Here is a 17,299-nt window from a genome sequence, read left to right on the forward strand (position 1 = left end):
TATTAAAAATGGTACAAGAACTCAAGAAGAAATTTGCAAAAAAGGACAACAGTCAATTTCTATATTATCTTCAATTATCTATCAATTTCAATTATCTTCAATTTCTATATTGTCTTCAATATTACAATAAGACAATGTGATTGCTAACAAGAAGCTAAGTCAAAGAACCTGCAGAATTTGCTAATTTTGCAGAATACTTTTCAGATTAGAAAATATTCACAGAAGCAGAATCAGTTCATGAAACTTTTAAAACTGTATTAATTCCTGTTTAGCAGATATCCTGTTACTGATAGAAAACTGTAATTACAGCAGCCTGTAGTTTCATCCATGTTACCCTGTGCATGAAATACTGCAGCTGCTTGAAGTTCCTTCCAATTAAAATTGTTCTACTTAAAAATTTCTAGATTTCCTGCATTTTTGTCTTCTGACAGCTCTCTTTGGAAACCAACCTCTTTTGCATTGCTATGCATCTCTGGAATACCACAAGAATACTTCTCCATCTCCTTAAAATATTAGCATTTTAAACACAGAATTTCAATAAAATCCACCAATTTTACAGAAATCTTTCAAACAGAAGAGCTGTTTGTTAAGAAGAGTTTTCTCTAAAAATGCAACATTACATAGGCAAATTGCCTTTTAAAAAAACTTACTTTAAAAAGCCCAAATTTCTTGTTCTCTCTTTATGTTAACATAATTTTTAATCACTTGTATTTTTGATTACATAGTTCTTATCATGAGAGAAACATTCAGCCATTCATCTAATCAGATTAGCTACGACAGATTTCACATGCTTTGTTGTTGGTAACAGTTTTTTTTAAATTTCAGATAATGAAAAGCCATCTATCTACAAATTAAGGAAGTCAGTTAAAAGCAAACAAAAAGACCAAAAAAAGAAGTCAGTACATGCATGAACATGACTGAGGCAAGAGGAAAGCACTTACCCTAGGTTGCCTGGAGCTAGATGGCTATCCTGTATATGATATTGACACATTCTTCTTTTGTGCTTCTCTTTTTTGATCCTTCAAAAATATGCGTACCTATCTTTGGATAGGTGCGACTCCTCACTCTCTATTTTTTAGCCCATGCTACAGCTGATACAATTTTCAGCCTTTCACAAATGGTCTCTGAGTACATGACAAAGCCATCCTTTCCACCAACTCAGCTTCCACTGGCTTCTGAAGAACTACAGAGGTGATGGTAAATAAGTAGCAACAAGAGGGTAATTGAAACTGTGCCTCACATGTGAGGTTATTCTGGTACTCAGCCATCAATCAGAAACACAGCTGTGACCTGCCAGTCACCTAGGAATAAAGCAGAAATATTTGCCAAAAATTTTTTGAACTTGCTTGTCTCCTGTGGCTCTGAGGGGGATTATACTGTCACCAATCTGGCTTTTACCAGAATATCAGGATTACCTAGCAATCCCTAATACATATTTTCGAATAGGAAAGGGTCCCCAGACAAATTCCTAAACAACCTACTACGTAGAGTGGGTCTGCACTTCACTAGACAGATCAGCCACTCTCCACAGGATAAGGGAAGTGTCCATAATGAAGCTGAGTGTGGCTGATAAATTATCCCTAGGGTAACAGAGTACTGGGTATGCATTTTATTAGGTGATGAGCAGAAGAAAGGTAACATCTGGATTCACAGTCCATCAGGCTAAATCTGCCAAGTGCTCAATTCAAGTTCAGTTTATTTGAACAACACCATAACAGTTAAATGGATTCCCATGGCACAGATCCGAATTCAATATGGAAAATGAAATAGCAATAGCTCAGTGGTGTCCACCTTTGACATGAAAAATGCACTGAAGAAAAAGGTATATCTGAGATAGCAGATATTAGTCAACAGCTATTTAAGGCAGCAAAACAGCAAGCAGCAGAGACCTCTGGGCTAGAAAAAGCCTGAAATCTTGATCAATGTGCTACCACAACAAGGCAAGCAACCTGAACACTGAAAGACCAGCCCTTCTTTTCATAGCATCATTCACAGCTTCAGGTTAATAGACACGAGGGAGTCCTGGCCACATTAACTGAAATAACAGCACTGACTTGTTTCACACAGTTGCTAAGACAGAGGCTGCCTGTTGAAAACACAAAGTCCCTTATTCCATGAGTTCATAGGCAATCTGCAGGAGTTTTAACACAATGTGCAAGCACTTCTGGACAAGACAGGACGTTGTCAACCAAGGAAGCAGCAGGTAAACAGCAGGAACCTCACCTGACATACTGCAATCAAGCTCGGGCAGGATTCCAGGCCATGGGGGACAGCAGGACTGATTGAGAGGTCTGAACTTTGAAAAAGAGTGCATTGTGAAACCAATGCACACTGAATGGGCTTGCCCACATAATGCAGTCAGAATGAATAACAGGTATTTTAGCACTCCCAGCTTCATGAGCTTTTCTTAATGATTGTGTTGATGAAGTACACATGTACGCAACCTTAGGTCAAATTGAACAGAGTTGTATGCACAGAAAGTCACTGAGGTAATACGAATCATTTGGAGATTGTCTTACAGGTTGCTTGTAAGAAAATCATTTTACAAAAATGTGTGCATGTTATTTATAGCCCATTTTATTTGTAACCCATTTTATTTTGAAACAAGCATAGTGATTTTGAAGGGAAAAAAAGAAACATGAAAAATGCTGAGACTCGAGCTTTTTTCTTCACACGTTTTTGGCATGAGCACAGCATCCCATTCTGTTGACTTTAACTGCTGTCTCTTCCAGGTCTTCTTCACTTTTATTTCAATTGAGCCAGTGCTTCCACCATGCTCAGGTATCTATCAGCCAATCTCTGTCCCCCAGAAGAGTCTTTGGAGCCTTCATTGAGCATGCTATTTAAGAACGGCTGTGCCTTGGTGTGCCTTTGCCACAAAGACTAAAACTATCATATTAACAGGGGAAAAAAAAGGTAGTCTTATAGTAACAGTTTTGGTGAATATGGGATTTATCAAATTCATAGCAAGAGAGTCAGCTATATTTTCCCTGAAAAGGGAATGATAGGATTTTAACAAATTTTATTTCATTAATTAGTGGCTATTTCAGTAGACCTTTAGGTTCTATAGTCACATGCATTTGTCAACAACACGTAAGAAGGACAAATATGACAACAGGGTTGACTGAAGAAAGTAAACACCATGTGGTAGTAATAAAGAGCATGGAGAGGTATTTTATACTCTATATGCTCAGTGGTATCCTTGTGATCAAATTCTACCTGCATGTACAAAAAGCTGCCAACATGTTTCTGTTATGAACAGCACCATCACGCAGATACACACAGACTGAAGGATTTTATCACACCTCCCAGGCTTCATATCCAAACATGCACATTGACAATATCAGTTTCAGGCACTTCAGTTATCTCCAAGCTCCTCTGCACACTCCTACCCTTATGGGGCAGACCCGTAGTTTCCCTTGTTCCAGATTCAAGAGGGCAAACAGATGTCCAATTCTGTCCTGCTCAAACTCCCGCTGGACTCAGCAGGATCTTATAGAGAAGGCTGGACACACCCATTATAAATACTGTGGAATATCAGAATTGCTATTAGGAAATCCAGTCTCTGGGACCCATGTACAGCTCAACCTGCAGCTCCTGCACCCACAACACACAGGCCACAACCAGAGATCCATTCAGCTTGTCCTGCTTCAGGCATTTCTGCTCTCCAAATAACACAGGGATGTACAGAAGCTAACTGATATTCCAGAGAGCAGGACAGAAGATGCACTTGTGACACCTCTATTTAACAGGAAGGACTGAAGCATAATGAGGCAGAATCATTTCTGATCTTTTAGAAGAGTGTACTGGCAGGGCAAACCATCTCACTTCCCCTCACCCATGCTACTTTGCCATCTGAACTGCCTTGCAGACACCTGGCACACATCACACAGCTTCTGAATCAATACAGGGCATGGAATGTGTGTATATTGACACACGCAGCCCTCGGGCTATTTCACAGTCACAACAAATTAAAGAAAATTAGGTAATCAGCTCCAATTATACTTTGACAACAGCTTCTAAATCTCATTCCACTGAAGAGTTTTTTAGCAAAAACAGAAGCAGTAAAAAAATAATCACAAAGTTTTAAAAGATGTTGACCTTTACTAAAGCAAGAAGCACCAGGTATGAGAAAGTATAGAGTTCAGGCACACGTGCACACCTGCTTTGCTCTTGCTGACAGCAGATAGCTGCAGGGCTCTTCCTGAGAGACATCCTGCATACCACAAAAGAGCTGGAGAGTATGAACTGTGATCCCCTTCAGCTTTGATAGACTTGTCATTTTTTTTTCAAACTTTCTCATCCATCATGCACACTCTTTCTAATGTTTGTCTCAATTTTACAAAGATCCCTGGAGGGAATTTCATTGCATCTCTGACACTGCTTTAATTGCTGTCAGCTGGAAATAGTGAGTTTTTACATGTGATTAGTCCTATTTCTAACCTCCTAATTTCATTGGAGACTTCTGGTTGCTTCTTACTTCTATTAAATGAGTGAGGTTTCCTGACATGGTTGTAAAATGAATCTCACTTGGGAGTCTTCTCACCCCTAGGTGTGTTGAGAAGACTCCGGACAGCAGTTTTAGAGAAATAATTTACTTTCATAACAAGGAAAGATACTGTGCGACCTTTTGATTTCTCCTGTCATAATAAGCAATGCAGACAGTAAAAGCTCTATTCTGTCATTATTTAGAACGATAATCATGAGAACTGCTGAAATCAAATTTTAGCTGCTATTGCCTGAGGCAGTTCCTGAAGTGACCTGAGATTTGAAGGGAGATGGTATTCTTTTTGTTCTTTTCAGTCTTTAGATTACACAAATTCATCAACTAACAAACACAGCTGCCCTGTAGCACTTCCAACACAGTCAAAACCTAGCAACTTAGAAATCTTGTCAAATGAAAACTAACACTAGACTCCTATGCATCATTTCCTTAGACCAAAACACACAAACAAAAAATATCAGATCAAAGCAGTCAGATCAAATTACATAAACTTCATGGGAAAAATATCTGACATTCTGGATATTAACCTCAAGGGAAATTTAAACTTTTATGGGGTTTTCCAATCATTGCTGAAAAACAAAAGGAAGAAAAGGTTTGCATGGGAATGTATATAGTGTACCCATGAATATACATATATGGTTGACATGGCTCATCTTAAGGTAGAAAATGACAATCTAGGGAATTTATTGCAGCTGATGGATACAACATGCAGAAGCCTCAGAAGGCCTACAAGAAGCAGTTCTTGATAATGCCTGATATCTCTCTGAGTTTGTCAAGAGAGCCTTTGGACCAGGTTTCCCAGAGGGTTCTTGGTGCTGCTGTTATGGAAAGAGAGAGTACACTTAGAGGCTGTAACACAGCAGCAAGAACAGCTGTCAGCTCTTTGGTCTGCACTCACAGGACAGAAGCATCTTTCATCCAAACCCATCTCCACTTCTCCTTTGAAAGGTAGGGAAGGGCAGTGGGCAGAGAAGCTTCAAGCTCCATCTGACCTGCACACAAAAATCGGAAGAGGCATCCAAACATTCACATTATTCTTTGTAGGAAGACCAGGCAGCATTGACTCAGGGCTCTTTTTCTTTAGGGGAGAAAGAGTTTTGCACCATGAAAGGAAACACATACCACAGGCTGAGAACCCCAGCTTTAGGGCAATTATAAGGTTGAAACACTAAGTTCTCACAAGTCAGGAAATACCAAGCAGGTGACACTTGGCTCTCTGTACTGTGCAGAACACTTTGGCCAACAGCATGACAAGACCAGAGAATAGACAATTTTGCTGATCACTTCCTGTAATGTCAAATTGCTTGCTCCAATTCTTTACAAAAGGCAGAGTACGATCAAACATACATATTTATGTATGTGTGTGTGTGTGTGTACGTGTGTGTATACACACATGTAGTAATAAGAAAGTCTATACAAAATAACCAGCTTGGATAATTTGCAGAGGGTGTAAAGTACCAGACTCTGCCCAGAACTGCCTGAGGAACTCTACTATTTGTATATCCTCCGTTATTTGTGTTCAGTCTCATCTGCAAGAAGGTGTCATTCAAGATTTATTACTGAACTTGAAAACTGTGGCAGACAAAGAAAGCCAACCAGGCATGAGCCTCTTTTGCCCAAAAACATTGTAAAAACACAAATAGCTTACAGTCTATACACAGAAAAGGCACGTAAACACTGAAGATGAACTAAGGAAAGATCAACTGGATGAGGAAGGAGAATACTGGAGAAAAATCTACAGCAGCCAGAGAGAGCCCAGTCACAACTATGAGTCCCAAAAGATGGCAGTTTCCAGGTAGTTTCCAGGTCCTTTGGGCTCACTCCTAGCAGCAGCATTTTCTCTTCTTTGCTTCCACCTCAATACTACATGAATTGTGAACCTGTGGTTATCTCACCAGTCCCTCTACCAAACCAGCAGGGCTGTGTCTACTGAGCTTTAGTGGGTCTGTCACCAGCCACAGAGATGAAAAAATTAATCTCTATCAGCCATTTAGTCTTGGTGTCAGATCTGGCTTTGTCATATAGCAGGAAATACCCTGACTCTCTCATTGCTGTACACCTCTCCTGGTTCTGCAGCTAATGAACATAAACACTGACACTTCATAAGAGAAGTACTTGATACTTATTTTGCAGTGGAGAAAATTGCTGCACTAGTTACAGACAAGTGAACACTTGAGCTTTTTGCCATTTTCCCTTCAGAGTGAAATCAATTATCCATGCATGAATATTGCCTTGTAATTTTACTGCAAATTAATGGAAGTCCATTGTCAAGCAATGACAGAACTTTTGCTCTGGGAGTCATTCAGCACCTGAAAAAGGGAAGCTTACACAGAAGAGCAATTTACCAAATAAACACTTCTTTCAAAAAAAACTTTCCCTTTCTTTCAGAAATGTAATTTATGGAACCTTTCAAGGAGAAAACATGATGGAAAGATAAAACCTCCTGTTTAAAGTTCAGATTTGCAACTAAATCCACTTAGGCTGAAATCTATCAAAAATTTGGCATGCTTGGAAACTGCTGTCCCAGGAGGAGATGGTCTGAAATACAATCCCGTTAAATACAGTGTAAAAAATAAGTTATCCACTTTGTTTGGTCTTGCTCACCAGAATTTATGTAATAAATGCTGCAAAAAGAAACGGCATGCAATGAAATTAATACGCTTTCTGCAGACTGAACCCTTCCTCATGTCTCATGGCCAAGAGCATCTCATATGTTAGGCCATATATCCCCTCTTGTTCTCATCAGCCTGCTCTGAGCTCTCACGAATGCTAATTCATGTTAATTAATGTCAAGCCACACTACGTTATTAAAGACACTTTCTTTTTGCAGAACTCTTTTCTACCTTTTGATAGTTTGTGTCAAGACATTTTTCCACTTGAGATCTTTCCCACCTGAGTTCCCATCTGATGTGCAACTGAGTGGCAAGTACTGAAAAATCAAGATCCCCAGCTGCTCCCCTCCTCCCCCCTGGACTACTGGGGAGGGAATCCAGGGCTTGCCCTCCTTTCTTCCAGCCCTTGCCAGCGGAGAGGGACAGGGCAGCCCTTGCTGTTCTTGCTCTCCCTCCCGTGGTGGATGCCTGCAGTGCCATGGGAGAGGAGAGGTGACCTCCCTGCCCCTGAGGATGCAGCACAAGCGCTGCCTCTGCTCTGTATTTGCAACGGAATGGACAGGGGGAGAAATGGAGAAATACCTGTATGGACCCTCCCGTCTCTGCTTTTTATTCTGCGTCACTTAAACCTCGGATGGCCCTCTTCCAAAAATAAGCCATCCAACACACCAGAGATCACTCACTGAACAAATAAACCCGTGGCTAACTCAAAGCCTGATTTAGTTTCTATGCTGACAATCTTTTTCATTTCTGCACCCTCTTGTGGGGACAAAGGTATCTTTACAATATGTGCTACCCTCAAGGACATAGCAGCATACTTATTTCAGGATCAGGTTTTACTCACTTGATTTCATTTCTTTGATAGAAACTTTTACTTTAAAAAGTGACATTTGCTACTGTGATTTTTCACTCTAGAAGAACCATCAGCCCATGTGACAACTGCTCCCTTGACTTGAGCAGCATTATACAGCACTAAAGGTAAAAAAAGGTGATGCACAGTGACCATACCATTAACAGATATAACTTTACAGAGCCAGGGTCAGTTTCACTAACACCCCTTTGTCTGCACTAAGTGGCATCCATGTGGAGGCTACAGTGAATGAGAACTGATTAAAACACTGTGATTAAATGCAATAAATAATTCTTCACCTGTACAGACAAGGACAACTAAGACAACTGAATCAGAGAGCGTTGGTAAGCTGTGTTCAACATGTCCTCCTGTTTCTAATAGAGAACCTCCTTTTAATTTCAAGACCATTAGGTTCACAGTGCCAAAGAGAAGCACAGTGTGCTTGGGTGACATAGAAAATCAGGATAAAGACAAGTACACTGAAAGCAGCATGGCATGCATGTATCAGCCTCACTGAGAAGACATTCTCACATTTTAGTATCCTCTTCTTTCTAACATGCTGTCAATGCCATAGTTCTACACTGTATTCTCAGAACAGCAGCCCCACACCCTAGATTCTACCATTTGCAGGAAGATGACACTGAGAAGAGCAGCATCTAGAAAAAAAAAAAAAAAATTTGGGAAGCAATTCTCTAGATGACATGATTTAGGTCCCCAGCTCACACATTTTGTATTCTGCAACACTTCCAGACACATGGTCTGATTTAACAGCATTTCTGTACAAGTAGACATGTTGCAGTTAAAATATGGTTAAAATCATTTGCATGTCTACTAAAATGTCACTCACTCCTCTCTCCATCCTCCAAAGTAGTAATGAGACTAAATGGCAGATTTTACTCAGACTAAACTCAATCATTCCTCCACTTTAGTCCAGATAAGAGCAAGAAAAAATAATGGAACTGAGGCATTGCCTTCCCACCCTGACATCCAGGGGTCACGTGCAATCTGCAGGTTTTCTCTGTACTGCAGCTTGCTACATGAATCATAGTGAGTCCATCCTGAATACCAATAAAATTATTCTTTATCTCTTGCTACTTGCATTTCAAAAAATGTACAAATCTCTCCTGAGCTTTTACACCATTGACTCGCTGATAATACCTTGTTTTAATTCTGAAAAAAGGTCAGAATATAAGTAATTGCATGATAAAGGTAGGCCAAGTAAAAAGACTGTGAGCACTTCATGGCAGCAATTTTATTCAAAAAATCTGCAAAACACAGCATGAAGCCATGACTTAACGAGCATTCCAAAGTAAAGACATTTTTCTTTTTTTGCATGTAAGTACTCCTTAGGTGCTCTAGGAAAGACTCAAAGATTTATAGCACATGTATGACAGCTAATTTGTACACAGTTCAAAAAGTGAACACCTAAAAGGCAAGAAAGTATATTACTACATCCTCAAAACAAATTTAAGGCAATACAAAAGAAAAAAATTATCTTTACTCAATGACTCAAAAGATGACACAACAAGCAGCCTAAAGTAAATGAAGGGAAAAAAGCTAGGTTTTGGATAGGTATGATGTAAACATTCTCGAGCCAGTTTTCTAGCAAGCCACTGTGCAAGCCAGGGAGAGAGCTGGAAAGGATTCTCTTCAGGAAATGTTTTCTCTTTCTGTCCCAACCAGAATTCTAGGTTGCATTCTCTATTAGCCTGGATTTACAACAGCTGATGAAACACTTAGTGATCATTTTTAAAAGGTAACAAATTTGAGAGGGGAAAAAATTCACTGAAGGGCAGTTACTAACTCATCAAAACAATTTCTTCTGCAAGGATCAGCTGAAACTTCCATTTGGGAGTTGACTTCATGAGTCCTACTTCATGAGTGGTAAGATGTGACACTACATTAGCTTTGCTGCTTGAGGACCACTGATAATTTGGTAAAGTCATATTAAGCAACCCTCTGATACTAAGTGTTATCACACCAATCTAAAAACTAGTCCATATTCTTCTAGGTAGCTTTCACTTCCCCATAACCAAAGTTTGTGTCCTTGTATCCCATGCACACCACTGCACTACAGCAGTGGCTGTAATTCAGACCAATTCCCTATGTACATGGGAAGTTAGGCCAAGACTGAAAAACTGCAGGAAAAAAATGCAGGTATTTATGCTATACCTTCTCCTCTCTGCTTAGTTTATTTGCTTATGGGCAATATCGTGTTACATCTCACGAGCACTCCTTTTCTTTTGGCATAAATTATTACATGTGAGATTAGCATATTGGAAATTTTTTCTGAAGTATTTTCTCTTTCCAGGTTTGCTTCCAGTGTTGCACTGTTGCACTACCACTGTTAGTATCTATTATATAGATAATATTAAGGCAGTGATTAGCAAATAATAACCAGAAGTGGATAAAGAAATGTCAAGAGAAGCATATCCTGTGAAAATACACAGGGCCATTGAGACCAAATGACTGGCACCATCAGAATTTTGCTGTAGAAGGCAGTAGAGGGTCAGAGGATGCAGTATTCACAAAGTCAAAAACTACTTTGACTATATTAATTTGAAAGAAAGAGCAACAAATTTTAATTGTGAAATGGCCTTCATCATGAATCTACAATGTCAACTCTTCAAAAATCTACCTCAGAGCACGATACTGAATCAAACAGAAATTTAGGATGCATTTAGGTTTTGATTCTAAAGAAAACACAAAATTTTTGGAAATCCATGAGACCTTTGCAAGATGTAACCTCCTTTCACTCCACAAATTGCCCAAGAATGTTTGAATTTTTTCAGATAAAAAATGTCACTCCTGAACCAAACTCAGACCTTCATTGCTGCTCAAAAATAGGTCTTTGATTCCAACTCTTTCTTACTCAGTTTTTAATTTTCAGGCGCCTCTGCACTTCCTGGTCTCAGGCCTGACAGGAAATGAAGCACCAAAATACCATGAAAATGGCTGCGCCTGTGGTGAGGCTGGTCTGGCTGAAGAAATGGAAATATGAGCAAAGTCCCGAGCAAGCCAGATCTTGAAAAGATCTGTAGTCTGGTTTCCAGACCAACAGGGTTCAGATAGGTTTTGGATAGCAGCTAAACCTTTGGAGGCTTTTCAGAATGAACTAAACCTTGAAGTTTGCCCGCTGTCAAGAAATACAGCTGTTCCTCGAGGTATTCAGGAGGCAACAGGGGGCCAATGACAGCACCAAAAGTGGACACAATTTGCATGATCTACTTCCTTTTGTTTGCTTGGTCCTGCTCTTCCCTCCCCACTCACATTCATTTCTAGTCTTCAACTCTAGTTTTAAAAATCTTACGGGCATGCAGTCAACCGACCATCTTCATTAATGTCTTACACATTATAAGGTGAAGTTTATGTTGGCTGTGTGCACAAAAATTACTTCTGACCCCTGACGAAAAGTTTGCTGACACTTTCAATATCAACTCCCACCGTTTTTGGTGTTGTTTCTTTAATAAGAAGTGTCTTGAGAGTTTATTGCAAGAAAGCATTGTTGAAAGTGTTTTATTTTCAGAGCTGATGTACCCTTGGTTGTACCAATGCCCATTTGCAGTAACAATGTTGTTAGGATCTGGAGCCACTTACAATTTTATTTATGGTCTTGGTTTTTCAGTCACAATTAGAGTAACTTTTCCAAATGTTTTGGTTTGCAGGCGCCATCCAAATGGGTCCTTAACTTGGAAAGCTTTGATTGTGTTTAGCTTCCCTTTACTGAACTACCTTAGCGGTCCATCTTATATTGGTCAGTGTCGTGGAAGCTATCCAGCACACTAAATGCTATTGAATACTCACAAAGCATGTGCCAAGGGAGAAAAAGAAAACAATTGTTCCCCAAAATATTCAGCTGCTGATGAAAGGAACTATTACCAGGCAGAGGTGTTCATTTCAAGAAGTAATTTCAAGCAAACTTTCTTCCTTTGTAAGATATATCAATGGTATTGAGAAAACCACACGATGCAGCAAGGCTTTGAAAGTATAAATAGTTTGTGGTATGTTGCAAGTCATCAAGATTTTAAAATAAGAAACACTTGTATCCTATTGTTTGTAGAAGTACATCCACACACACAACACTGCAACTGAGATAAAAGCGAAGCTGATGGTTTCAAAAATGCAGTATAAACAATGACAAAGTGTGTTAGTAAGTGCAGCGATCATAAACTTACTTATTTGAGGAACAAAACGAGCTTTCTTCAAAGCACTGTGTTTCAAAACAAAAGTACCTATATCCTCAAGATATGCCCAATTTCCCTAAAAGAAGAAGTCAGCAAGGCTCAGGTCTCCTCAGTTTCATACATCCAGAAAGAACAGGTACATCTCACAGAGCAGAACAAAAATGCAGCATTGCAAAATCATTCCAACAGTGTGTTACAAAAATTGCAGAGTGCCACCTGGTTTTCTATTAACAAGGTAAAAGGACAAGGCTATTTAAGATATTCTGTGGAATGTAAGAACGTTTTACATTAGTATTTGACACAAGGGGAGAAAAGAACAAGAGCAGCCAAACTGGCTACAGTCCTTCCAGATCTCATGGGTTCTTATGAGACAGCTCTCAGCCTACCTTTCCATAATGAAAGCCATTGTTCTGTTGCCAATATTTGTTCATTTGAAATAACAGTAAATACAACAATAAAGAACATTATCCTCCTGCATGCATCCCTGAGGCTCAGTTAGCAATTAATAATTGCAATATTGCATTTCACCTCATTTTATCTATTATTGCAATATGGTCCTACTCAGGAGACCAGAGTCCAGGAGAAACCTTAGCAAAGAGTAATCCTGGTGACAAAAGCCAAGACTGGTACAATCTCTATCTTTAGAGATTGTACCAGTGGACTTTGGACTATCTCTAACCCAGTGAGGACATAGAAACTCTGAAACTCTTAGACCCTGGTGTACATCATGGCTTCCCAATAAAGATTCAGGTATGCATCAGCCCATCTCTCATCAACCCTTCTCTATCCTAGCACAGAGTCAGGCAGTCAAGTAAGTTCTATCTGAGTCCACAGTTTGGGCAGAGAGGGACAGATTACAACACTCACATTCACTTCAGATATAACCAGGAGGTCCAAGGGACTCTAAACAAACTGGAGCATTTCACCTACCTGCTGACTATTCTGCCTACCAGAAATCATCCTAATAGCTGCTGTGTAGTAGGAAGCCTATGGGCATCACTCCATGCAAACCTGCAGTCACATAAGACTGTTAAACAATCAGAAATCTCTAGGAGATATTATTTGTGTGAAAACTCTGTGATTTATTGCTATTGGACTATTGCAAAGCTTCCAACATATGAAAATCACACATTCACCTGGACTACAGACATGGGTGGCTCTTGTGGGTATTGCTGCCCAAATGAAATGCAAAAATATTATTCCTAATTAAATGGGGAAACAGGTCTGTAAACTACTGAAAGTCTTTTCTGAACATAGTACTTGAGCCGTTCCTCGAGCTAGTGAGGACATAAAGTTAAAACAGGCCAGAGATCTGTTTATATGGATGAAAATCTTAAAGACAGATGTTGATATCCTCCCTCCCTGCCATGCCATCACCCAGTTTATTGCTTAAAGCTCAGGCAAGGAAAAAACCTCCGATCCATGTGTTACCTTTCAGAAAATGGTAGAGTGGCTTTTGCTAGAGGGAACTATAATTTTATTGTCTTGTCTCTGCCAAGGTTCATCTAATGTCAGATTTACGACTGCAGCAGACTGTTCCCCTAATATTGTCACTACCTGGCAAGATGAGTATACCTCTGACAGTATTGTGATCAGGGATGCGCATTCCCTCTCCATGATCATCCCATTGTTTTGATAAAACTCAGATCAGCAGTGAAACACGCCCTGCTCCCATGACCTCTGGTTGTTTATGAAAATTTCAGCCTTTATCTGTTATTCTTCAAGCCACAAATAAAAATAAAATCTGCATGTGATGTGCAGAAAAGAATGGCTTTTCTCAGTCGCCACACAGTGGCACAGCAGGTGAAAAAAAAGCCATAGATTTTCTTGGTTTTTCTACACAGCTTTGGTTTGTTGTTCCTTGTAATTATGCAGATACTATCCTTGGATATTTGAGAAAGATACATGTGGAAAGGGGTTATATATTCTGTGAGCTACAAGCAAAATGACTGCAGGAGTTAAAAATGATTAAGCGGTGTGGTATTTGTTGCCGTAATAGCACTGGGTTTTTACTGTTGTTTAAAGAGGTAAGTACAGAAATAGTAGAAATAAACCTGCCTCACTCAAAGTTCAGCCTTGTGGGAAGATGTAGAAAGTATATAAGCATCAGAGCGTGCCTGTGTTATTTCGCTCCTATGGGTGTCTGCCTGTCCCTTACTTGTTTTAGGGAAGGATTTCCAACGTAGTCTAGTATTTGTATGGGTGAGCCCTTTCCGTAAGAAGAGCACAGGCAGCGGAAAAACTAACATGAGCTCACTACCTGCAGTCCTTTACTAACAAGGCTAGCTACATCTACCAAAACGTTCAAGTTCATTTCAGTATGAAAGCTTGATGTCTTCAAAACCATTACCTTTTTGGTAGCAGAGGCAGGGGTGGGCATTTCACCAGAATTGACTTTTCTGCTCACGGTTCATAAAGATACAGACTACTCTAAGGTACAGAAATGAGTAATGCACACTTTGAATTGGTGAAGGAAGGAACAGAGAGATTTTTAACATCACTCAGATAACAGCGAAGTCAAATACATTTGCATGAGTCTACGGCATTTAATTTTTTAAGAGTTTGCCAAAGTGCCCTTGGCAAGATTTTTCTTCCCTTCTGTGATGCAGACAATCCCTTACTGAATGGAAAGTATATTCTGCAGTGATTTATATCCATATTTTAAACAGCTTTAACATCATTTGGGTTATGTATCATCTGAAGGTATTGTAACTGTCACAATCACTCTTACTTTACATTTGGACAAACTAAGTTTTGGTAGCATTTCCAGTTTACTTCCACACTAATATTTAGAACTCTCTTTGTGTACAGAAAAAAAGAACATTACATGTACTATCTTGCAAATTATGTTTATACATTTGTTAAAGTGAAATTGAAAGTAAATTGTAATGTTAATCTGTTTATTAGAATAGTATATACCACCTGACACTGTAAAGGGGCTTCAAATGAGGGTCTTAAAAAGTAAAATGAGAATCACTTTACCTTGTCAGTCCCACACTATAAAATACCATAGAAAATAAAATTCATGGAGCAAACTCAGTCCTTTAGGGTTTTCAATTAGCAGCTTCTAATCTACAAATCATTTAAGAGGAAAAAAACCAAAAAACAAAAACTCCAAATTTAGTCAACAAGGCAAAACTTTTCCTGAAGAATTTCAGGTATGAACAGCTCAGCCATCTCCCACAGCCATTTCACCTTGAGCTGTCCCTATAGCACCTTATTCAATAAAGGGTGAAAGAATAATAATAAAAAAAAAAAAACAAACAAAACCAAAAACTCAACTCTTGGGATTTTACAGAAATTTTCTGAAAGACTTAAACAAAATACGGTCTATTTCACTTTGCAGCTGCCTGTAACTTTTACCATAATAAACTCTAAGCGCGTAGCCTTCACCAAAACACTTAAAAACAGCTTGAAAGAGGTATTTGCTGCCCGTTATGTTTACTCAGGCACTTGTTTAAAAACACATTTAAGGAAAATGTTTTTATTTCTACAGATTGCATTAATTATAGCTTTGCAAACACTGCAAGCTCTACAAGAAGACTGAACTGAGCTATTAGCTGCAAACCTCAGGTCTTGGCTAGAATAGTGGTTATGGCTTATTTAGTAAGCCTAATGAACTGGCTCACCCATCTCTACGCGGAGTTCCATGTATAGCACCATGGAGCCTGCAACAGCCAGAAAGGCTTGTTTCATGTTGCTTTATAATTAAAATGAGGTAAAATCGGTCAGCCCGAGTCGGTCCAAAAGCGGACCTCACCGCAGCATTATTCCTCTTCGGGCAAATAAAAGCATTAACACGGACATTAACGCCGGACCGAAGCTCTGCGGGGACCCGCAGTAAACCTGCGCTTCGCAGCCGCGGGCCGCGCTCTGCCCAGAGGCGCTCGGCGGGGCGGCGGTGCCGGCTGCTCCCGGGGCGAGCCGCGGCGGAGCTCCCGCCGGCCGGGGCTCCCGCCTGGCCGGGGCTCCAGCCTGGCCGGGGCTCGTTCCAGCCTCGCCGGGGCTCCTGCCTGTCCGGGGCTCCCGCCTGGCCGGGGTTCGCTCCAGCCTGGCCGGGGTTCGCTCCCGCCTGGCCGGGGCAGGGCGCAGCGCTCGGCCCGGGAGCCGCGGGCGCCTCTCGCCGCCCCGGAGCCGCATCGCCCGCTCAGGTGCTCCCGGGACCGGCCCCGAGGGCGCCCGGCGGCGGGGTGGCCTTACCGTGAGGGCGGAGAGCTTCTGTGCCGGCACGGCGGGGAGCAGCTCCGGCAGCAGCAGCAGCAGCGGCACCCACATCCTGAGGCGGCGGCGGCGGGCACGCAGCGGCTGCGGGCGGCGCAGGACGGGGACTCTCCTTGGGATGTCGCTCCCCCCCCGACGCCTGCTTTGGCTCCTTTTCAACCGCTGCGGCTGGGAGGTCCCAGATCAGGTCCTCACTTTTCTTTTTCCCCACCCCAGTCCTTAAAATTTGGGGACGCCTGTAAAGCTGAGAGGCGGCACTTTCTCCCTCTCTCTGTGTCCCTCCCTCGATCCTCGGGAGTCAGCCCTGGCTGGGAGATGCTCCCCCAGCCGCTCCTCTCCCGGAGCCCTCCCACTGCCGGGAGAATCTGCCGGACGCCGCCGCCTCCCCCGGGGCGCCGCGCCTGCCTCCGCCTCGGGCGAGCTGCTGTCTAGCCCTGGGGGTCCCTTTCTCTCCCTCCCAGCCCCGAGCCCTCTGTGGCAGGGAAAGCGGGAGGAAACGAGTGGGACGGGAAGGGAGGACCCACCACCAGCTCCGGGAGCACGCGGGAAGGCGCTGCCGCGGAGGCTGGCGGTGTGCGACCTCTGCGAGCCGCTCTGCCCCTTTTCCTCTTATCCTTCCCCCTCCCCAGCCCGGCCTCCGCTTTCTCCTCCCAGACCCACAGATCCTCGCCGATGAACCCTCCCCGGTGCTCCCGGCGGGTCGCCGCTCGCTTCTCCCGCAGGGTTTATTCCTCCCCCACGCCCCCGCCACATGCTGAAGCAACACGTACGGACACCGGCAGCTCCTGGCGGGCGGGGGAGGTGGTCCCGACCCCCGCCCCGGTGAGCCCCGACCTCCCACGGGAGCGCCCCTGCCCTGGCCCCGCCGCGCCTCCCGCGGGCACCGCACGGGCGGGAGCCAGGACCGCGGCATCCAGGTCTGTGAGCC

General features: G+C 42.0%; 1 protein-coding gene across 5 annotated transcripts in view; it reads right to left on the reverse strand.

Moving 5' to 3' along the window:
* Positions 1–16,937, reverse strand: part of SMOC2 (SPARC related modular calcium binding 2) — a 137,990-nt gene extending 121,053 nt beyond the window's left edge. For all 5 annotated transcript variants that reach the window (XM_064708600.1, XM_064708599.1, XM_064708598.1 and 2 more), the window contains exon 1: positions 16,351–16,937. In XM_064708600.1, coding sequence (XP_064564670.1) covers positions 16,351–16,425 — 75 coding nt within the window. In that variant the 5' untranslated portion in view covers positions 16,426–16,937. The remainder of the gene's footprint in view (positions 1–16,350) is intronic.
* Positions 16,938–17,299: the final 362 nt, after the last annotated feature.

The sequence above is a fragment of the Zonotrichia leucophrys genome, chromosome 3 (genome assembly GCF_028769735.1).
Source record: "Zonotrichia leucophrys gambelii isolate GWCS_2022_RI chromosome 3, RI_Zleu_2.0, whole genome shotgun sequence".
Lineage (NCBI taxonomy): Eukaryota > Metazoa > Chordata > Aves > Passeriformes > Passerellidae > Zonotrichia > Zonotrichia leucophrys.